Source organism: Panthera onca, chromosome A3 (assembly GCF_046562875.1).
Source record: "Panthera onca isolate mPanOnc1 chromosome A3, mPanOnc1 haplotype 2, whole genome shotgun sequence".
NCBI classification, from domain to species: domain Eukaryota; kingdom Metazoa; phylum Chordata; class Mammalia; order Carnivora; family Felidae; genus Panthera; species Panthera onca.
In genome coordinates, this window is record NC_138341.1 from 61422699 (window position 1) to 61445796 (window position 23098).

The 23098-nt window shown below is 41.5% G+C and overlaps 1 protein-coding gene across 1 annotated transcript in view; it reads right to left on the reverse strand.

Annotated features, from left to right (window-relative positions):
• Positions 1-17971: 17971 nt before the first annotated feature.
• Positions 17972-23098, reverse strand: part of PAPOLG (poly(A) polymerase gamma) — a 29040-nt gene continuing 23913 nt past the window's right edge. The window contains exons 17-22 of the mRNA XM_060604993.3: positions 22738-22913; positions 22265-22353; positions 21964-22184; positions 21416-21481; positions 21174-21230; positions 17972-19365 (exon numbers count right to left, since the gene is read on the reverse strand). Coding sequence (XP_060460976.1) covers positions 19267-19365; positions 21174-21230; positions 21416-21481; positions 21964-22184; positions 22265-22353; positions 22738-22913 — 708 coding nt within the window. The 3' untranslated portion in view covers positions 17972-19266. The remainder of the gene's footprint in view (positions 19366-21173; positions 21231-21415; positions 21482-21963; positions 22185-22264; positions 22354-22737; positions 22914-23098) is intronic.

The window sequence follows — 23098 nt, forward strand, 5'->3', positions numbered from 1 at the left end:
CACTGTCTCTCCAATGTGAGCATTGACCTTTACTATTACGTCGATAATCGATACCTGCCCTCAAGTTGCTCCCACACTAGGGAGGGTTGCACCCTCTAATTTCTTTCTTTAAAAAAAAAAAGATTATATGGGGTGTCTGGGTGGCTCAGTCAGTTAAGCGTCTGACTTCAGCTCAGGTCATGATCTCACGGTTTGTGGTTTTGAACCCCACATTGGGCTCTGTGCTGACAGCTCAGAGCCTGGAGCCTGCTTTGGACTCTGTGTCTCCCTCTCTCTCTCTGCCCCTCCCCTGCTTGCTTGCTCTTTATCTCTCTCTCTCTCTCTCTCTCTCTCTCTCTCTCTCTCAAAAATAAATAAACACTTAAAAAAATTTTTTTAAAGATTTTATTTTTAAGTAATCTCTACACTCAAAGTGGGGCTCAGACTCAACCCCGAGATCAAGAGCTGTATATGCTACTGACTGAGCCAGCCAGGTGCCCCTCTAATTTCTTATTCTACTAAAAGACTGACAGGCAAGTATGATTTTAATCATTTTTGCTTATTCCTCTCTAGACTTCAGGCAGGGATATTGCTGCCCCCTTGGGGTTGTCACTTCTTGACTGACTGATTTCCCCCTTCCCACTTCTCTCCCACTCAGCAGCCATGCTCCACAAGGGGGAGGTGGAGATAACCACGGGCCTTGTGGTGGGGGCGGGGTATGTAGCCAAGAGGAAATTTTGATTGAGCCTGATGACTTATGAGTCATTGTACACTTGGCTCCGCAGAGTGAGGTCACAGCACAGACAGCCCAAGCTCAGCTGTGCTTGACCAAGATGGGGCTGTTTTTCACGTGAGGGACACTTCAGAGCGGTGGAGCTGATCGTGGGCTATGCACACCACCTTCTTTTCCTTTCCATGTTATTTTTGTTAAAAGGGCTATGATGAGAGCCAGGTTCATGCAGATACAGGTGGGACTGGTTCATCTGGTTGTTGGTGTGGATTTCAGAGGCCCAGCTTACTTGTTCGGTGTCCAATTTCCCAAAGATCCTTCAGCCTTTCTAAAAAGCCATCAGATGATTTGTTCAGAGCATCACAGGTTGAGCTCCCCAGGAGGCAGGCCCTGTGAGATTTGTGTGCACAACAAAGCTTATTGGGGAGTGTTCTCAAGATGGACGCCTTCGGGGGGAGGGAAGGAAACAGGATGGACACAGCAAAAAGTTGAACTTTGATGCTGTCACAACAAAGGCTTCAGCCAGTACCACAAGGAGCTCAGAAGCTAGAATGGTCCTTTATTTCTTTTATTATTAGTTTTTCCTTATGTGTTTGGTTTATTTCACTTAACAAAAGGCTTTCAAGTTTCATCCATGTTGCAGCATGCATCAAAAATTCATACCTTTTTAAGGCTGAATAACATTCCGTTGTATGTATATGCCATATTTAAAAAAAGATTCTTTTGTTCAAGTATAATTAACATGCAGTGTTATATTGATTTCAGATGTACAATGTAAATGATTCAACAATTCTATACATTACTCAGTGCTCATCATGATTAAGTGTGTTCTTTAATCCTCTCATTTCACCCATCCTTCCACACACCTCCCCTTAGTTCTCTGTATTTCAGAGTCTGGTTCTTGTTTGTCTCTTGTTTGCTTTTGTTTCTTATATTCTACATATGAATTAAATCATGGTATTTGTCTGACTTATTTCACTTAGCATAATACCCTCTAGGTCCATGCATGTTGTCACAAATGGCAAGATCTCACTCTTTTTTATGGCTGAGTAATATTCCATTACACACACACACACACACACACACACACACACCCATACCCATACACACCCATACACACCCATACACACCCATACACCCTGCCTCTTCTTTATCTGTTCATCTATGGATGGACACTTGGCCTGCTTCAATATCTTGGCTATTATAAATAATGCTGCAATAAACATAAGGGTGTATATATCTTTTCAGGTTAGTGTTTTAGTTTACTTTGGATAAATACCCCATAGTGGAATTATTGGATCATATAGGATGGCCTTTTAAAACCGGAGCTCAGGGTAGGCTTTCTGCCCCTGCATTGACCATTGAGTACAGGCTGTGCTGAAAAGGGGAAGTGGTCTTGGGTAGGGCAGTCTCTTTAGGCCAGGGCAAGCCCTAAAGATGCAACTGTGAGCTGCAGCTGGGGTAATGCATGCCCTGTCCTGAGGGGAGAGCTGGGCAATGTACCTCAGCATCCACCACCCTGAGCGTGGGCGGTAGATCTTGGCCTTTTACCATCTGTTCAAATCCTCCCTGTTCTCTAAGATCTGCAGAGCATAATGTTTAAGGGTATAGATTTTTAAAAATATTATTTTTGAGAGAGAGAGAATGAGAGAGAGTGAGAGCAAGGGAGGGGCAGAGAGAGAGGGAGACATAGAATCTGAAGCAGGCTCCAGGCTCTGAGCTGTCAGCACAGAGCACAACTCACTAACCATGGGGGGGCTCAAACTCACTAACCATGAGATCATGACCTGAACTGATGATGGACGCTCAACTGACTGAGCCACCCAGGCACCACCAAGGGTATGGATTTTGGAGTCTGATAGGCTCCTGTTGGAAAACTATTGTTGCCATTCATTTGACAATATTTATAGAGTATATTTCACATGCTTCTCAAGGCACTGAGGGTACAAAAGTGATGATATCTCTGCCTCTGGAACTTATATTCCATGGGTGTCGGAGGGGGCACAATTTAAAATATATATATATAACAAATATCAAATATATAATATATATAATTATGATATATACTGTGATATAATGATTAGTGACATGGACAAAATTAAGTAGAGCGGGGAGTGGTTCAGGAACGGTGGGAGGGTTGTTTTGTGCGTAAGTCAGGGAAGGCTTCCCTGAGAAGGTGGCATTTTGACCAGAGACCTGAAGAGGGGAAGGTGTGGCTGTGCAGTGTGGCTTTCAGGCACAAGAGCTGCAGGGCAAGGGCCCTGGGAAGGGAGTATGCTGGGGATGTTCAGGTGTGGGAAGGGGGGGAGAGGTAGGAGGTGCCTGGGGAAGGGGGACAGAAGTAGGTGATAAAATCAGACAGGTTTATAGGAAATCTCTGCAGTAGGCAAATCTGTGGAGACAGAAAACAAGTTGCCTAGGCCAGGGAGAGGGGAGGCTGAGGAGTGCCAGCTGCAAGAGGCAGGATTTCTCTTTGAAATGACGAAAGTGCTCCAAAATTCTCTGAGAGGGTGGCTGCACAGCTCTAAGGATATGTTGAAAGCCACACAACCACACACATTAAGTAAACTGTATACATGTGAATTACACCTGAAGAAGCTATTTGAACAATCTGAGCAGCGACTGACAGGAGCCTGAATCATGTAGGGCCCATGGGCCCTCGTGTGGACTTGTGTTTTTACTCAGATGGGCACACTGCTGGAAGGTGTTAAGCAGAAGGGTGAACTGGTTGGATTTACATTTGGCAAGATCCTCTCTGCTACTGTGTGGAGAACAGGCTGTAGGGCGCAGGTGTGGAAGCAGGGAGATGGTAAGAAGCTTGCAATAATCCAGGTGGGCGGTGCTGGGGGCTCCCAGCAGGTGCTGAAGTGGGAGTGGGCGGTCAAATTTAGACAGCCTTTGGTGGTGGAGCTGACAGGTGCTGATAGGATGGCTGGGTATGGGTGTGTGAAAGCGAGGAGTCGGCTTTAGTCCTAGCTGGTAGAGGGAAGCTGCCATTTACCAGGATGAAGACAGCGGATTAAGAAGTCTGTTAGAGATGCAGTATAGGCAGTTGGGAATTGTTTCCAGTATGGGAATGGCTTGGGCTGGAGATGAAATCTGGGGGTCATCAGCATAATCATGGAACTTAGCCTTGAGACTGGATGAGAGCCTAGCGAGGTGTGAAAACACCCATCATGGACAAGTATCTGAACCTCTGAGCCTTAGTTTCCCAAACGGTGGAAGGTCTACTCTTGCACCGTTGTCGGGAGTGTTGGCAGAAGCACAGTGGATAAAGTGCTCACTGCCTCTTTGATCTCAGAGTTCCTCAGGCAGACCTATTACAGCTTGGTGTCTTCAGCTTTATTATTTAACTACTTTACATGGTTCAGGACTGAGCACTGACCGTGAGTCAGCCACTCTGCCAAGAACATCAGCCACTTAAAGATCCCGGGTCACACTTTCTACCCTCCAAGGATGTGCCTTCCAATGGAGAAAACCAAAAACCCCATCAACCTAATGATAACGTGTGACAAGCTGTAGGGCTGTAACAGGTGCAACACTAGGCTGGGGAGATGTTAATTCAGACTGGAGATTTGGGGGAGGATCTCACTAAGGAAGCAGGACGTGAGCTGGAGCTTGAGAGTTGAAAAGGAATATGTTGGGGGAAAATGAAAGGAATACATTGGAAGGGGGCAGATGGGAATGGAATGGAGGGCTGTCCAGGCAGACATGGCAAGAACAGAACCATAGGATTCCTTTTCGGGGGGAGCATGGCATTCAGGGAGATGGGTTAGAGGGAGCTCAGAGTGGCTTGGGTTGGATGGGGAGAGTTGGCAGAGGGCATTCCATTTTAAGAACCCCACCCATGCATACACCCTGAGTCATCTGGTCACCTTAGAACTGCTTCCCCTCTGAACCCAGACCTGGGGCCTTTTGGTTTTCTCGCTCTTTAACTTACGACGTCAGCTCATCAGCTTTACAGAGACTGCCATTTTCTGCCCATCTAACCATGACCTTCCAACCACCTCTTGTTCCCCTCCTGTGGTTCCTTCACTGTAGCCCATGTCTGGCTAGCATCTTCCTAAGTTGCCTCTTTGGCTTTCTACTCCATCATCTTATAAACTCCCAATCCTGGTCATTGCAACAACCTCTTCTATTTCAGGGTGTGGGGGTAGCTGGACGACAGCTCCTTACCTGCATATTGCAGTAGCCTCAACACTGTTGTCACCAATCTCAGCTGGGTTTTTAAGAGTAGTGGTCCATTCTTTCATGCATCCTTGTCCAACTAAATTTCCCATCTTCCACTGTGGCCATGCCAAACTTCTGTCCCCCTTTTCAACTTGTTCTTGGCACAGAAAATGGAAGGCCTTTGGGCACATGCTCCCTAAAATGTTTGTCTGCCCTGCACACCAGCTTATCTACTTCTTACTAGTTACCTATTGCTGCATTCGAAACTTCGTGGCTTAAAGTAACACTTATTATCTTACAGTATGTGGACTCTGGCTGTGGTTTAGTTGGGTGCCTCTCCTTTAAGGTTTCTCATAAGATTGCAATCAAGTGATTGGCTGGGGCTGCAGTCGCCTCAAGGCTTGACTGGCCTGAAGGATGCTCTTCTGAGGGCACCCATGTGGGCCTTTACATAAGGCTGCCTTCCAATCTGGCAGCTGATGTCTCCCTGGAGAAATGATCTAAGGGAGAGTAAGACAAGAGAGCCCAAGATAGAAGCCACAGTCTTTTCATAACCTGATATTTGAAGTGGCATATCATCACTGCTACAGCATTCTGTTTGTTAGAAGTGAGTCAACAAGCCCGACCCCCATTTAAGGGGAGGGGATTACCCAAGGGCATGAGCACCAGGAGGTAGAAATCAGTGGGAAACTGTCTACCGCTACTTCTCCACTCCTTTCCACTTCTTCTGTGCCGGGGCTAGTTCTTAACACGTGCAAATGTTCCTGTTCTCCCCATCTAGCTCTATAAAGTATCTACCATTGTTCCGTTGGCTCCTTCCCCTCAACCGTAGGCATGTTTGGAAATCTCCTGAGTTAAAAATAAGCCTTTCTTCCATCTTGATCTATGACCCCTGCTCTCTCCCTCTTCCCCCTGCTGCTCTTCTTGAGAATGCGACCTTTATTCCCTGCATTCACTTCCACAACCACAGCTCTGCTCTAAGGTCACCCCAAATGCCAGATCACAGGGTTACCTTTTCACTCCTTTCCTCAATTGACCTCTGCAATATTTCACGCTGTTAACTCTCCTCTTTAGTGTCTCTTGCCTTGCCGACTGCATTTTTTTCAGCCCCTTCTTTCTTCACTTACCGCCAAGTCTGAGATTGTCTGGGCTTTGCCCACATGCCTTGGCTTCACTCCCGAATTCCCATGCTGAGCACTCCCAGACCCTCTGTGTCCTGATGACTGTTGTTGGAGCTGTGAATGTTAGTCGTCCAATGCTGAGGTGAAGGAAACACACTTCTTGGTTTTGTTTAAATTAGCTTCAGGCTGCCCAGAGCCCCCACTCTACTGAGCTGGCAGGAAATTGATCTCTGATTGTGGAATGCCTGCCCCTCCACCCAGGGGTTATGTCACTATCGCCCTTCCAAGCAAAGTCATTGCTCTTTGGTTCTGCCTGATCACTGCTGAGGTGTTCCCTTGTCCGGCCACACAGGCCCTTCAGGTCCAGTGCCCTTGCTACTTGGAACAGAGGAGTCTTTTTCAAGGGAAGTTCTCCTGGGCTTGGGGTCCAGCCTTCCTAATGACACTGATCGGCTGCCCTCTCTGAGGACTTGACAAGGACAGCGTCTAGGCCCCAGCCCCCGGGGACCTGATATTTCCCCTCTTCTCAGTTCCAGGGGCCAATCTCTTCTCTCTCCTTGTGAGGCTCTCACAGCCCCCACCCCAGGACACCAAGCACAGACAACCAGTGATTGCTTTTTCACCCTGAGAAGGCGTGTCAGGAAAGGGACTCCTGCATGCCCGACCACCTGCTTGGAACACGGGGATAGAAAAGCACAGTGGACAAAACATACGTTAGTGTTGTTGGGAGTTTGGCAGTGGCTTCAATGAATAACACTTTCTCCCTCACGAGTTTGTAGGAGATAGATGGAGATCAAAACTTTAACTTTATTATGGATAAAGCTGATTGGAGACCATGGCTTTGGGTTTTCTCTGAGCAGTTCACTCTACAGACCAACCTGCTACAGTCCCTGGGGAGCCATCTGCACACGGCCCAACACATGAGGAGGGGCTGAGTGTGTGGGGCCAGGCTGTGCATGCGCATTCCTTCCCCAGGCACAGTGTGGGGGATCAGATAATCTTCTTCCTCCCTGTTTCTCTAGTGGGAGAACCCCTTTCATGAGGCTCATTGCCCTCTAACAAATAAATATCTCTGAAGACAACCCTGTTGCGCTGTGACATCTGGACATCCAGACAAGGCCTCCCTCCTGGGCTCCGGGCCAGTATTTCCCACTGTCTACTCTCCTGGTCTGCTGTACCCTACCAAGACCCATCTCCCTGCCTCTGCCCCTCCCATCCCTGGGTAGCGAGACTCTGCCTACATTTCCAGCTTCTTCCTATACCTGTTCCCCAAAATGCATCTAATACTCCTTTCACACACCCCTACAACAACATCTAATATCCAGAATCTTCATCCTTGAAACATGAGGTTTTCTCTTTCTACCTCCGCCCACCTCCCCCAGCTGTCTGTCTGCCCGGACAACCCCTAACTGCCCTACAGCATTCAACCCTGAGGTTATTCTTCCCTAACACCATCCGTGCCTCCCACAGTGCAGCTAACCAGGATGTCAGCCAGCTTCCCTGCTAGTCTGTGGGGTCCTTCAGTGTGGGGACGAGTTTATTCTGTGTGTCCTGGGTGCCTGATTTAATGCCTAGTGAATGGTAGGGGCTCTATAAACATTTAGAAATGAGCGGCATCCTGGCTACTGTCTTCCACTGGCCCCGCCAGATTAGTCCTGCCAAACCCATGTCTTCCCGCCTTCCCCCGTCCCCGTCCCCTTCACCTGGTGACCTTGTTGCAGCTAATTGGCTCAAAGCTCACAGGGAATTTAGTGGTGCTTTCCCTCTGGTGTGCTCAGCTGGAGGCAGGCAAAGCGGGTGTCTTGTCTCCGCAGTGAGTGGGCCTTGCTAGAGGAGCGGCTGCTTTGTGCAACCTCAGGGCCTCCTGCAAATCAGACTCACTCGCCTTCACTCACTTCCTGTGCTCAGGGAGATTAGATACGGCCTAATCAACGTCGCTTGTTTCTTCTTTTCTTAATATTTGAAACTACCAAGCACCAGTTGCCATCCTAGTGGGTGGCTTTCAGAAATCCCCTCTCTTCTGGTGTTTGACTCCTTGTGAGTTTCAAGAAACTGATCTATTTGGAAAGAACCTGCACTTAGAAGTTCTCTGAATTGCTGAGAAGCCTTGGCAGGAAGTGACTTGGGATTTGGGTTAGGCGTCTTGCTCCTGGGCGAGGTGGGAGTAATGAGGGTTAGGGGCATCGGAGTATGGGTGTGGCTTTAGAGCATTCCTGTGGCCGGTTTTCCAGATGGAGTCTGATCTGGCGTCAGGGGAAGGCTGTTCAAGCTGTAGAGCGTGTGTTGCACATTCGTGGTGTACCTGCTGTGCTGGGCAGTCTGAGTCCTGGCCTGGCAGTGACGGCCTTGACAGGCTCTCCCGTGTGTAAGTAGACTGTAAGAACAAGCTGGTGAAACTCCATCAGCGTTAAAGGAGTCTTACACACTTCCTCCAAATAAAACGGCTGTTCTGACAAGTGTGTTTGGAGCCGGGCTTGGTGATGGGTCAAGGAGCACTTACCTTGGCATCATTGCATGGGGAGCTGGACATGTTACTTTAGTCTGGCTGGGGAGACCAACAGCGGCTCTCCTCCTGGGTTTTCCTGATGTGTTTTTAGGAGAAGGCGATGCCCATTGTGGGTCAAGTGCTCCGGATAGCTCCTGGTGTGTTATTTTGTGTAACCCTTGTAATGCCTCAGAGTTATTTACTGAACTCCACTGTGGGCTGGGAGCTTCTGGATTGTCTCTCTTAATCCATTTAGCAACTCTTTGAGGTAGGTTCTATTATACTCACCATTCTCGCAAAGAGAAAAACAGGCCCAGAGAAATTAAGTAATTTTCACAGCTCCCCACAGTTAGTCCATCAGTAAGAGCTGGATGGAATCTGAGTCTAGGCGGTGTGACTGCAGGGTCTCTTAACCACTTCCCTATACTTCCTCTCCTGTGAGATAGGTGTTGATGGTCCCACTTTACAGATGAGTAACTGGAGCCCCAGGAGTTTAAGCAACTGGCCCAACGTCCCACAAGCAGTAGGAGGTGCAGCTGAGATCTGTCTGTTCCAAAGCTTACAACATTCTCTTACTGCGTGCTGGTTAGAAAGTCAAAAAGTCCCAGAAATCTTCCTTTAAAAAAAATTTTTTTTTTTTAATCCTCCTCTTTCTTCTTCCCCATTCCTGATTTCTGCTCCCTAGAGGCAATGATTTTCAAGACATTTCTGTTATTTCTAAATAATATGCTTACACTCTGCTACACGTTTTGGGTTTAGATATTTCTACTTATCTACACTAAAGATGAGGATTTCACTGTCTTCTGCCTTCTCCTCCCTCCCTCATCCCACTTCTCAGTGTACTTACAATTTGGGGCTAGTTCATTATTCTCTACTTATATTATTATGACTATGTGAATCTTCACAGCTGAGCCGTGTGATACACTCTAGTTATATTTCCCTTTTTTAAAATGTTTATTTTTGAAAGGGAGGGGGCAAAGGGCAGAGAGAGAGCGGGGACAGAGGATCCAAAGCAGGCTCTGGGCCGACAGCAGAGAGCCGACTTGGGGCTTGAACCTACGAACCGCGAGATCATGACCTGAACCAAAGTCAGATGCTTAACCAACTGAGCCACCCATGCGCTCCTAGTTACATTTCCTTTTCATTTAGCTTTTTCATTTCCCCGAAATTAATGCGTCACTTAAGAGTTTACTTGATTGCTCTCAAACTCTGAGATAAATGTTAATATCCTCTCATTGTGATTAAGCCTATCAGATGAACCTTCATTTTCACTTTGCTTTTCTTGGTGATAGCTCTCCTGGATTCATTTTCTTCCTGCTCCAGTCTAGATTGATGGCTAAGGAATGCTACATGGATGTTATTCTGGGAGATCCTGTCTGTCTGTCCATCCTAATTGTAGAACCTTGCCAATCTGTTGGAATAATTTCACGTCGCGGCTTCCTTATGATGGTCATTTTTTTTTTTTTTAGCCTTCTGGATTTTATTATTGCCTATTTTTTTAAATTTTGGGAGTAGAATTTAGTGATTCATCACTTATATATAACACCTAGTGCTCATCCCAACAAGTGCCCTCCTTAATGCCCATCACCCACTTAGCCCTTCCCCCCACCCAACACCCCTCCAGCAACCCTGTTTTTTTTCTGTATTTAAGAGTCTCTTATGGTTTGCCTGCCTGTTTTTATCATATTTTTCCTTCTCCTCTATGTTCATCTGTTGTGTTTCTTAAATTCCACGAGTGAAATCATATATTTGTCTTTCTCTGACTGATTTATTTCACTTAGCATAATCCACTCTATTTCCATCCATGTTGTTGCAAACGGCAAGATTTCATTCTTTTTTTTTAATAATTTTTTTTAATGTTTATTTTTGATAAAGAGAGAGACAGAGTGTGAGTGGGGGAGGAGCAGAGAGAGAGGGAGACACAGAATCCAAAGCAGTCTCCAGGCTCTGAGCTGTGAGCACAGAGCCTGATGCTGGGCTTGAACCCACGAACCGTGAGATCATGACCTGAGCCAAAGTTGGACGCTTAACCGACTGAGCCACCAAGGTGCTCCAAGATTTCATCCTTTTTGATCACCAAGTAATATTCCATTGTAATATTCCACATCTTCTTTATCCATTTGTCAGTTGATGGACATTTGGACTCTCCACAATTTGGCTATTGTCGATAGCACTGCTATAAACATTGGGAGCATGTGCCCCTTTGAATCAGCATTTTTGTATCCTTTGGATAAATACCTAGTAGTGCAATTGCTGGGTCGTAGGGTAGTTCTATTTTTAATTTTTTGAGGAACCTCCATACTGTTTTCCAGATTGGCTGTACCGGTTTGCATTCCTACCAGCAGTACAAAAGGGTTTCCCTTTCTCCACATCATCACCAACATTTCTTGTTTCTTCTTGTGGTTACTTTTAGCCATTCTGACAGGTGTGAGGTGGTATCTCATTGTGGTTTTGATTTGTATTTCCCTGATGATGAGTGATGCTGAGTATATTTTCATGTGTCTGGTAGCCATCTGGATGTCTTCTTTGGAAATGTGTCTGTTCATGTCTTCTGCCCATTTTTTAATTGGGCTATTTTTTGGGGGGAGGTGTTGAATTTGATAAGTTCTTTCTATATTTTGGATACTAACCCTTCTGAAGGTTGCCTTTTAATTTTGTCGATTATTTCCTTCACTGTGCAGAAGCTTTTTATCTTGATGAAGCCCCAATAGCTCATTTTTGCTTTTGTTTCCCTTGCCTCTGGAGAAATGTCAAGTTAAGAAGTTGCTGTGGCCGAGGTCAAAGAGGTTATTGCCTGTCTTCTCCTGCGGGATTTTGTTGGTTTCCTGTCTCACATTTAGGTCTTTCATCCATTTTGAGTTTATTTTTGTTTATGGTGTAAGAAAGTGGTCCAGGTTCATTCTTCTGCATGTTGTTGTCCAGTTCTCCCAGCACCATTTGTTAAAGAGACTGTCTTTTTTCTTTTATTTTCTAAAGTTTATTTATTTTAGAGACAGAGTGCAAGCAGGGGAGGGGCAGAGAGAGGAGGACAGAGGATCCGAAGTGGGCTCTGTGCTGACAGCAGAGAGTTGACGTGGGGCTCGAACTCATGAACCATGAGATCATGACCTGAGCCAGTCAGATGCTTACCCGACTGAGCCACCCGGGTACTCTGAGACTGTCTTTTCCATTGGGTATTCTTTCCTGCTTTGTCAAAGATTAGTTGGCCATACATTTGTGGGTCCATTTCTGGATTTTTTATTCTGTTCCATTGATCTATGTGTCTGTTTTTGTGTCAGTACCATACTGTCTTGATGATTATAGCTTTGTAATACAGCTTGAAGTCCAGAATTGTGATGCCTCCAGCTTTGGTTTTCTTTTTCAACATTACTTTGGCTATTCAGGGTCTTCTCTGTTCCCTGTGAGGCTTGAAGGGCAAGTGTTTCAGATGGGAGAAAACAAAGCAGGGTGGGGGTTGAGTGTCATACTTACACAGATGTAAGTGGCAGAGCTGGGCTGGAACTGGGCTGACCTGACTTAGCCACGGGCTCCCTGCAGGAAGCCACAGTGCCCCCTGCAGCCTGGCACAGATGATCATTGTTGCTGCTGGCCAGGCTACCTCAAAAGTTCCAGACTCCACGGAAGAGTGCAAGGAGGCAGAGATTTGCCCCACACCTCCATCTACTTTCCTAAGTGGGAGATACAGTTGAACACTAGGCTTTGAATCATATTTCCTGAGAATGCCAAGAAATAGTCATGCAATTTGGAGCCAATTGCATAATCTCTCTAAGCCTCAATTTCCTTATCTGTAAAATAATTAACAGTGCTACCTCATAGCATCATTGTAAAGATTAAGCACTACAATGTTTTAAAAGGCATATCCTAAATGCTTAGTAAATGTTAAACACTCATAATGATGGTCTAGAATTTCTCAGGAGATAGTAATACTTTTACTGTTTAATCCCAATTCTCTTGTATCCTTAGGTTCCTGGACCACATTGGGATATTATATGACGGCTGTGTACAATAAAAATTTTTTTTCCCGCCAAAGAGGTACTTTTACTGAAGTATAGTCTGACACACAATGTTACATTAGTTTCAGGTGTACAACATAGTAATTCGACAAGTCTGGATATGTTATGCTGTGCTTACCGCAAGTATGGTTGCCATCCGTCATCACACAATGTCATCACAGTTTCATCAACTATATTCCCTATGTTATACCTCTCATCTCTGTGACTTATTCATCCCATAACTGGAAGCCTGGGCCTCCCTCTCCCCTTCACCCAGTTTTGCCCATCTCCTTACCCCTTCTTCTCTGACTACCAGTTCTCTGTATTGATGGGTCTGTTTCTGCTTTTTTGTTTGCTTTTTAGAGTCCACATATAAGTGAAATCATATGGTATTTGGCTCTCTCTGGCTTATTTAACATAATACCCTCTAGATCCATCCATGTTGTCATGAATGGCAAGATTTCATTATTTTTTATGGCCGAGTAATATTCCAGTGTGTGCATACATATACCACATCTTCTTTGTCCATTGATGGACACTTGGGTAGCTTTCACAGTTGCTTATTGTAAATTATGCTACAGTGAACAAAAAAATGATATTCTTTTGAACTAGTGTTTTCATTTTCTTTGCATTAATGTCCAGTAGTGGAATTACTAGATCATATGGTAGTTCTATTTTGAGTTTTTGAGGACTCTCCAAACTGCTGTTCTCTTGGCTGCACCAGTTTGCATCCCCACCAACAGTGCATGAGGGTTCCTTTTCCTCCACATCCTTGTCAACACTTGCTATTTCTTGTGATTTTTATTTTAGCCATCCTGACAGGAGTGAGGTGATGCCTCATGGTAGCTTTGATTTGCATTTCCCTGTTGAGCATCTTGTCACGTGACTATTTGCAATCCATGTCTTCTTTGGAAGACATACATGCCCATTTTTTAATTAAGTTATTTGGGGTTTTTTGATGTTGAGTTGGAGAAGTTCTTTATATACTTTGGATACTAACTTCTTATCAGATACATCATTTGCAAATATCTTCTCCCATCTTGTAGGTTACCTTTTTGTTTTGTTTCCTTTGCTATGTAAAAACTTTTTAGTTTGGTGTAGTCCCAATAGTTTATTTTTGTGTTTCTTGCCTGAGGAGACATATCTGAAAAATATTAAGGATGATGTCCAAGAGATTACTGCTTATGTTTTCTTTGAGATTTATGGTTTTAGGTCTCACATTTAGGCCTTTAATCCATTTTGAGTTTGTGTATAGTGTAAGAAAGTGGTGCAGTTTTTCTTTCTTTCTTCTTCTTCTTTTTTTTTTTTTTGGCATGCAGCTGTCATTTCCCCAGCACCATGTAATAATCAAAGTGAGTAATTTCTGCACCTTACTGGAGTGACACTTGGTTAGTAAGGCATGCTTGTTCTTCTTCAGTTTATCCCAGCCCACCCTCCAGCTTTTGGAGAGAGAACTTCAACATTAGCACTTAAAAATAACCTGTATCACACCAAGGAAACCATTTTTTGGGGGGGAGGGGTGAGATTTAATTATGTATGTGTACATACATAATTTGCATATAAATTATATATATACAGACACATTGGTGTATGTACACATGCTAGCTTGCAATATAAAATGTACTTCTTAGCGTTAACGGTTGAAAAGGTTTGTAAAACAAGGATTTTCACTGGCTTTTGTTTGCCTCTGTGATTGAGATCCTTCATCAGGTCTCCTAGATAATCTTAATCAAATAAGAAACAAACACAAATCAAAAAACCAGCCAACCAAACAGGACTCCTCTTCAGCATCTTCTGGGCACCCACTACATATAGATTCTTGGCTAAAGGTTACTACTCTCAAACCTACAATCTCTTTAGGAGAAACAACTGAACATTTCACAAGTTAGAATAATTGAAATGTTAAAAGGTGTATGTTAGGAAGGTAGGGTGATTCACGCTGGCCATTCGGTTATCAGAAGGCTTTATGCAGCCATTAGGCCTGAAAGGCCAGCAACTGGGCACTGGTAAGGAAGGGTTTAGAAGTATGTCATTTTGGGGACCAAGAAGTAAAAGTTTGGCTAGATCATGTGGTTTGAAAGATAGGTTTTAGAATATGTGCTTTAACAGCAATAAATTCAATTCTATTTTGCCTTAATACCTTAAGGCACTGGGATCCATACAGTACCTGCCAATTTTCTTGAGAACATTTCAGCATAGTGTGATAATCGTGTTAAAAGTTATATCCTAGGAGCAGCAAGTTGTTCCATAAATTCACTCCAGGGATGGTCAGCTGGCAGTCCAATCAGCAAGACATTAGAAATCCCAAGTAACTGTTTAGAAGCCCTACTGTTGTCACCCATAGATCAATAAATACAGGAGGCTTTGCTAATTAGCTTAATGTCAAATGTATTTCCATTGGTGCCATGAATGGCTAACTAATAATCTTGATGTAGACACAGGTTATTTGTGAATTCAGTACTAGTATTCAAGATATGTGGCTTGGCTAAAAACAAGTTACTGTTAAAGTAACAAGAATGTAATCAACTCTGTAACTTGTACTTCTGTAAACAGTACCCAAGGCCTGATTGTGAAATGCACCTCTGTCCAGCCATTAGTAGAGAATTCTGGTCGCCTTCTATTGACCACAAGTGACAGATTTTGCCCCCAGTTCTTGAGGCAGATGCCACCATGTGCTACTGCTTGCTGATGTTTAACGTTTGTGAGACAAATTGAGTATGAGCTTTGCTTTCATATTAAGCAGATACTGGATACGATAATCTGCTAGAAAGAGTCTTGGTGATAAATGACCCAAATTGGCTGCTGGTTTGAAAAATAACTAAGATATTTTGACTTGCTCCCAAATAATATCAATCATCAACACCTATTTAGCAAAGCAAGTTTATTTGATTACTTATTCCAGACAAGTGAGGCTTGTGTGTACAACTAAGAAATAAGACAATCCAAATAAAAGGCAGGAAATATTAGTATGAACTACACAAACAGCTATCTAGAAAGGAACGGCAGCTGCATTCATTTTACATAATACTGTGGAATGATGTAGCACCATTTACCTCAAAGATATCTTAAGTTCTTTATAAGGTAATTATGTGACTCTTTGCTGAAATGCAGCAATGGCTTAAAAATTGTAGCAAACCCGATGATAATCTTATGTTCAACTACAGATATAAAATGGTATCAGTAAAATTCAGAAAAAATAGGGAATCTGGTGAGGATCTTACCTTGTACAATTCTTTAAAAAAAAACCCAAAGGAAATAGTTACCATTATTGAGACCTGTTTTCTTCCATTGTCTGCACTATTTACCATATCATTATGACCTAAATTCTAAGCTTTGGAAGATTTGATGGTTATTTAAGAACACGTTATTTTTTAAAACTAAAGTTCTCTCTTTATCTTTCTGTTCAGACTGTTCTGCTCTGAACCACAAACCTGAAGGAACAAGAGAGAACGTTAATGCTGCTGAAACCAAAGGATTAGGATCCTCACTGATTAATTCTATTGTTTACTATTTCTAAAGATCATTCTGAGCTATTCTGCTCTGATCAATCTTAGGTTGAAAGTTATTAAAGTTTGACCCTGTTAATGAATGTAAACATGAGGACATTTATAAATTCAATAGTAAGCATTCTTCTAAATACTGATTCATCTAAATACTGGTTCATCTGAAATATATAAAGAAATTTGGAGAAATTTGGTATTCCAGAATCCTCCAACAGCCCACTTTACTAGTTAAGAGCCATACTACAGTTTCAGAAATCTACAACAGAGAAAGCTTATGGGAAAAAACCTCAAAGAGTCTGGGATAATTCAATGTTGCAAAGCTGTGGTTCCCAAGAATGCCCCATCATCCCTTTTTTTTTTAAGGGTCATGAACCACTTTGAGAAGCTGATCAAATTTATGAATTCCCCCGCCCCCGCCAGAAAAAAACAAAACAAAAACGCATATAAACAAATTTCTTATATACATTTGCAAAGGATTCCCAAAGGCCCATGATCCCCGAGTTAGGAATTCCTATTTCAAAGCTGAGGAACACAAAATAAGTTTAGCCCATTTCCACACTGTTCATCTGTACTTTATTGCTACTGTAGTAAAGTAAGCATTTTAATAAGGTTACTTGTCGCTTTAAGACAGTTATTGTAAGCACCAATAGTCTTTTAAAATTCATTTTGCCCCAATTTTACAAGGTTTTAAGCCATGTACCCTCTCAAATGAATTAAGTCCCTGTGATTTAAGCTAGCAGACAAGTATTTTCCTTTGATACATACTATTCTTCAGAGCCAGTCCTGAACACTGAGATTAAGATTTCATACCCTTGGGAAAATGAACATGTGTCTACATACCGGAGGTTATTAACTTTATAAAATATATTTCTGGGTAAGTTTCAAACTTGAAGACCCATTTATTTAGTGCCTCTGAACATAACATACAATCCCAATACAAACCTTCCCCTTTTACTTACTTGGAACCAGTACAATGGAGCTTTCCTACTACGCTCACAAAATGTACTGAACATTCTATCTACTGTTTAGGATAGAAAACACTTCATTTCTGACCAAACCCACCATCTCAAAAGCATCTCTTCAACTCCCAAGTTATCAAACAGGTTGAAGAATGTGATCTTTGAGGTGTCTAACATTCAACCGATTTGGCTGTGTCTCAACCCCATGCTGAACAGACGAGAAATGACTATACTGTGGTATAAGGGTTAGGCCTGTTGCTTTCTTATTGAAGAAAAACTCTACTAGTCATTCTAAAGAATGTTTATATAGGAAGGCAAACATGAGAATTCTTAGAGACTTGAATACTGATAAAAGAAGGGGAAAATAGCTAGATATTAAACACAGAAATGCAAACATAGCACATACAGAAAATTTAATCAAATCTTCCTAACTGAAGAATTTTTAAATTATTTAGTCCTTTCATAATCTTTTACTTCTGCTCAAAGAGTTTTTATAGGACAAATTTAAAAATACTTGAATAAAGGAAAGGGTTGGCTAAAAGAAGAGCTTTCCAAGTGAGCTACAACTTGGTTACAGGATTTCACTTTTGCCTTTTACTATGTAAAAAGAGAGTAACAGAACAACAACTATTTTTTCCTTGCTCTTCTAAGTTGTCCCTTGTAAGAGATTAAATACTAGAATTTCCATTTCAGTAACCGAGGGATCACGGAACAGGAGTGGGAGAAGGATACTGCTCTCTATCAGGATTCCAAGCATTTCAACTCTGTGGTAAGGGGCTTGTGAGAGAAAATGGACTATTATTCCACGGGCTAAACGGGTCCCATGAGTCCTATAAAATATACAACCAAGTATTTTCCCTGCTCCATTCAAATGTACCATTTGTGTTTTTCCTACCAGAACCTACTAAATTGCTGAGTGAAAGCTGAAGAAAGTAATAAATACCAGCATTCCTGGCTGTGCAATCTATACATTTTCATTTTAAGAGTAATTCAAGCTTAATCCACATTTAAAAAAATTAAAGAGAGACAGTAAAGGTTTTAAAGTTTTCTCTTTGAAAAGATGGTATCTTACAGTACATACAAAAATACTCTGAAAATACATACGACTTCATTTACAAAACACTGAATCAACATATTACAAGAAGAATTACATGGTTATGGATTTTAATAAACTGAGCATGCGTTCATGAAACTTAAAAAATATTAAGAAATGCATTGAAAAAAGCAGTGTAAAAAAAGACAACTCATATCGTTAAATAAAAATTACAAAGGTCCTGAGCCAATTAATGGTTGGTAACAATGTCGTCCAAAGCCTTAGGTTTCAGTAAAATCCACTGCTTATTTCTGCATGCCTAGTCCATGAAGAAACTATTTGAAGTTGTGGGGTAAGTAATGGTCAAGAATTATCATGCCGAGTTAATTTTACACCTCAAGAATACAAGTCTGCCATATTTAAAGGTATCTCGTTGATGCTGGAATGAGTTGCTCCTTGGTAAAAAACACCAGTCAACTAACAAGAATGGCATGAGCTAGGATATGTAACAATTTCACCATTCATATACTGACTTTCAGTATCTTGGTTACATTTTGATTCTTAATAAAGATGCATTTCGAAGGCCTCCATGGGAGGCAAAATATAGAGAATTTATGGTGCCCAACTCTTATGTAATCACTGGACTAATCCTCCCTGGTAACTATGCAACATTTGGACAGAAAGGCACAAAAAAATAAAAATTTAAATATTCCATGTGCCATTCTGGAAAAAAATAATTTAAATCAACAGAATAGACAATAAGTACATCTACACAAATGAGGAAAGCAGAAAAGATACCTCACATTCACTTATCTCAGGTTTCACAAAGTGGCTTCAAGGCTAAAGTAAATGTGTTAACATTTGGAAAATTACAGTTTTTTTGTTTTCAACTTTTTCAGTTCTATACAATGATTATAACATAAGACTTAAAAAAAAAAAAAAAAAGTTCTGGCCTCGTTTTATCCATGTCCAAAGAGCCAAGAACTGGTTCCCACAACAGAGAAACAAGCATTGAAAGTTAAGGCAGTAAAACCTCCAACGCAAAGCCATAACATTGCAGATGACAATCTGATAGCAGATGATCCTCACAGAAGTGTACGTAGCAAATCAATGAGAGAATGCTACGGCATCTGCAGGTCAAAGTGTGAGAGTTCAAAACCACTTCAAGCTTGTTAGTCCGATGACTGTAACTTTCACCTTATTATATGTGTGACAGCCACTTCTATTTTAAAAAGAGTGGCTGCTCTATGCCACTAAATGATTGCATATTCACTTAAGTAAGGAGGCACTGCTTTTACCGATTAAGGGTCAGTCGAATGGAATTTTTGATGACTCGAATGTTATTTGCTGGAACCGGAGATGATGAATCCGGTAGTTCTTTACTGGGTAGTCTCTATTAGAAAGGAATAGAAATAAAGAAGGAAAAGCAAACATATATTATAAAGCCTCAACTAGTAAATCAGTCACAAAACTGAGTTTTCCTTCAAATTCCTTAAGCTCTTAAACACTCACATATGTGTTGAATACTTTCTTCCAATGTTCATAGTCATTTCCTTGGTTTGGGGACTTTTTTTATGCAGTCAGAGGTGAAAAGCAGAGGCACAGGGAAAGGGTGCAAGTGGGAGGAGTGTATGTATAGGAAAAAGGGCTTTGTTAAATCACTCGCCACTTCTGGATTGAGAAATGCACAAAGTCAGGCAATGGTAAAGAGAAGTACGAAAAGCAGGGTCACTAAGCAGGAAAGTGGTGGTGGTGGGTGAAAAAAGAGTGTGCTACAGAAGAAAACAGGATCTGTCATATATTCGTGGAGAACAACACTGTAAATCCAACTTGTGAGAGGAGTTTTCAGGAAAATGGACTTTGTAGTCAGACCAGGTAACGTTAACTTCAGTGATAGTGAAACTCAGGTACATCTATATAAAGTCTTCTGAGGATACTAAAGATGATTATATCATGAAGGTAAATCCTGAGAAATTGAGAAAGAGACCTCTTACAGATAGCTGTGTGATGGAAACAGTACGCAAGAGTTAATTCTCTCATGTCACTAACTTGGCCAAACCTACATACCCACAGCCATTCAAAAAACATGAAAAATTTCAGACATACAAAAAAAGTAGAGAATACGACAATGAAGACTTTTTAATGCCACAATTAACACTCAGACATTATTAAACATTTGCCACATTTGTTTGGTTTATATCCTTACCCTCTATACTTGAAATATTTTCAACCTAGACCCAGCCTGTCATTTCATGGTCTTGTACCTTAATAACCATACCAGATTTTTTTCTTCCATTATCACATATAATCATATACTCATATTTTTTGTAACGTACTCTTTATGTTAAAAGGAATTTTTATGAATTCTACAGCTAATATAAAGTATGATACTATTTGCTTCAAAAGCCAGTAAAGGGGTGCCTGGGTGGCTCAGTCGGTTTAGCATCTGATTCTTGACTTCGGCTCAGGTCATGATCTCACGGTTTGGAAGATGGAGCACTGCATTGGGATTCTCTCTCTCCCTCTCTCTGTCCCTCCCCCACTTGCACTCTCCCAAAATAAATAAACTTTAACAAATAAAATTAAATGGCTATTACATTGTGAGGAGCCTGGTTGATTGTGATAAGTACTTTTCGATGGGGGTGAAAATAAGCCATTTTGTTGACTGTAAATGCTCAGAAAAGGACTTCTCTGATCTACACAAGGCTGAGTTTTCAGCACCTACTTATTAGCCTTCCATGCTTAATAATACTGTATTACTAGTTTCAATGGCGATTCTTTGAAAAATAAATTTTGAAATTAAGATTTAGGGGTTCTTTAGCTCATGTTTTAAAGGTACTATGTATTCCATTACATTAGGTTCTTCCAAAATATTAATAAGTATCAAGCCTAAGTTTTGACAGTAAGCAATGGTATACATCAAAAGATGTATCAAGCGTTGGTAAGAAATTACTGTGCTTGAAAAAAGAACAAAGGTTGAACGTAATGTGAATGAATAGCTAAGCTTAAATAACTTCCTCTTTTCCTGACTTTGGAAGTACATATATTTAAGACCAGACCTTGCTTGCGTTTCTACCCCAACTCCAAACTATACTGCTCATCTTTGAGGACAGGGACAAAATCTTATTACCCTTTTCTTTCACCCAGTGCATGGCTCTTAAGCTTTTCGTACCTGTAGATTACCTACGAGTAAGACTTTACCTTTTTGCGTGATGTATCAATAGTTGGAATAGGCATACATTCTCCTCCAATGGCATCCTAAAAATAGAATTATATACAAATGAAAACTTTCCTTCCTATGTATGCTTATGTCTACACAAAATAAAACATAACCCAAACTTCACGGACCTATCTAATATGATCCATTTTCAAATATACAGTCCTTTTCCTGATCTATGGCTCTTTGAAAGTAATATTTTGAAGCACACTGTTAACGTATTTACCATTGCTTTTCTTTTTCTGTCTTCAGGAGCACGTGATTCCTTAAATGTTGATTCAAGTCGAATAAACTGGAATATAAATACTAAGATGAATTGCTATTATCACCTACAAAACCCATACAATCTATATAAACTGAGAGGCTAATGATAAGGCTACTGTCAAAACTACTGCAACTTAAATTAGACTAAATTTAGCTGCCACCTTTAACTTCAACTTGAGTGACCTTTTTGGTTAAATCAATTCAGATGATAATAGTTTTACCACCACCTACTGGAGGCAGAAAACATCAACATTATAACACAATAAATATGACTGGTTACCAATAGTAACTTCTGTGTAAGTCAAAGAGAAACTCAGACCAATTACTCAAGTTTTCAGATCAAGTTTTAGTAATCTGAATTTAGGATAACAATCAGTATTATTCCTTTAGGGTTTGGGTAAATATTCTTTTTAAACAAATCCTAACAGAACACTAAGACAGCTATGGAGAGTTGTGAATTTCTTTAGTTTAACTTAAAAAAAAGGACTACCACTAAGGTTGTAACTTTACCTTTTCTATTTCTTTCAACCTCTTAGAAGACCCATCTACGGATGGGGAATGGGACCTCTTATGTGCAACATTCTTAGTTATGTTTGACATTCCATTAAGATGTGGCTGTCCCTGGGCAGGGTTGTGGGGTGCTGGGATTCTAGGAATGACATTTCGTCCTACTACAGTAGGAATGGTGCACACAGCTGGGGGCGATACGGCTTTTACTGCAGAATCAACTTCTGAAAAGGAAAAAAGAAAAATTCTAGCAATTAAATATATACATAGTAGAATGGTTATTAACAGAAGTGCAGATACATACTTGCACCAATGACTGGGATAGACAGTCCTTGAGCTTGTGGCACACTCAGTGGCTTTTCCGCAATTACAGCAGCAGGCTCAGTATTATTCCTATTAAAAGTGTTGAATTATCATTAAATACTTTGTGTGACTTATTTAAAACACTCATATTCTAACATTCAGGATGACTTCTTTCAAGTACTCCTACTTTAATGTTCCATTGGAGGAAGAGAAAAGAGGAAAAAAGGCAGAGGACTGAGTGAAAAATGAGAAAAAACTGAAAAGACCTGGGCATTTCTGTGTACTTTTAAAGTCCTACATATTCATGAGCCGATACCACGTCCCACAGGATTACAACGCATTGTCAAGTATTTCTAGTCAGAAAATGACTAGTAACTGCTAAGGTATTTTAACAGTTAAGATACTTAGCTAAGGACAGAAAAGTTTACATCATCCTCAAACTGAAGAGTGAAAGGAAAATTCTGAAGTGCAGACCTTTCTGTTTCTCCTGAAGGAAGACCGTCAGGCTTGGAAGGTTTGTTTGCAGACACTGGGGAATTAAAAGGAGTTCCATTATCAGTGTCTCTGGAGCTATCCAAACAATTGCTATCCAGAGATGATCTTTTGGATTGAGGTCCACCTGAACTTCGACTGACATCAGAAAGACTTTGCTGAAAGAGGGAAAAGCAGTTAGGATTTCAAAAAGCAAATGAGAATAATTACTGGTTTCAATTCTGAAGTACATAAAATGAATCTTTTGTGATGAATGAAGGGGAGATTTTAGTTCTAGACTGAAATGTACTTTTCTTTCCTTTTTTTCTTAATAGGTTTGGGAGCTGTGAGAATGCCAATCTGA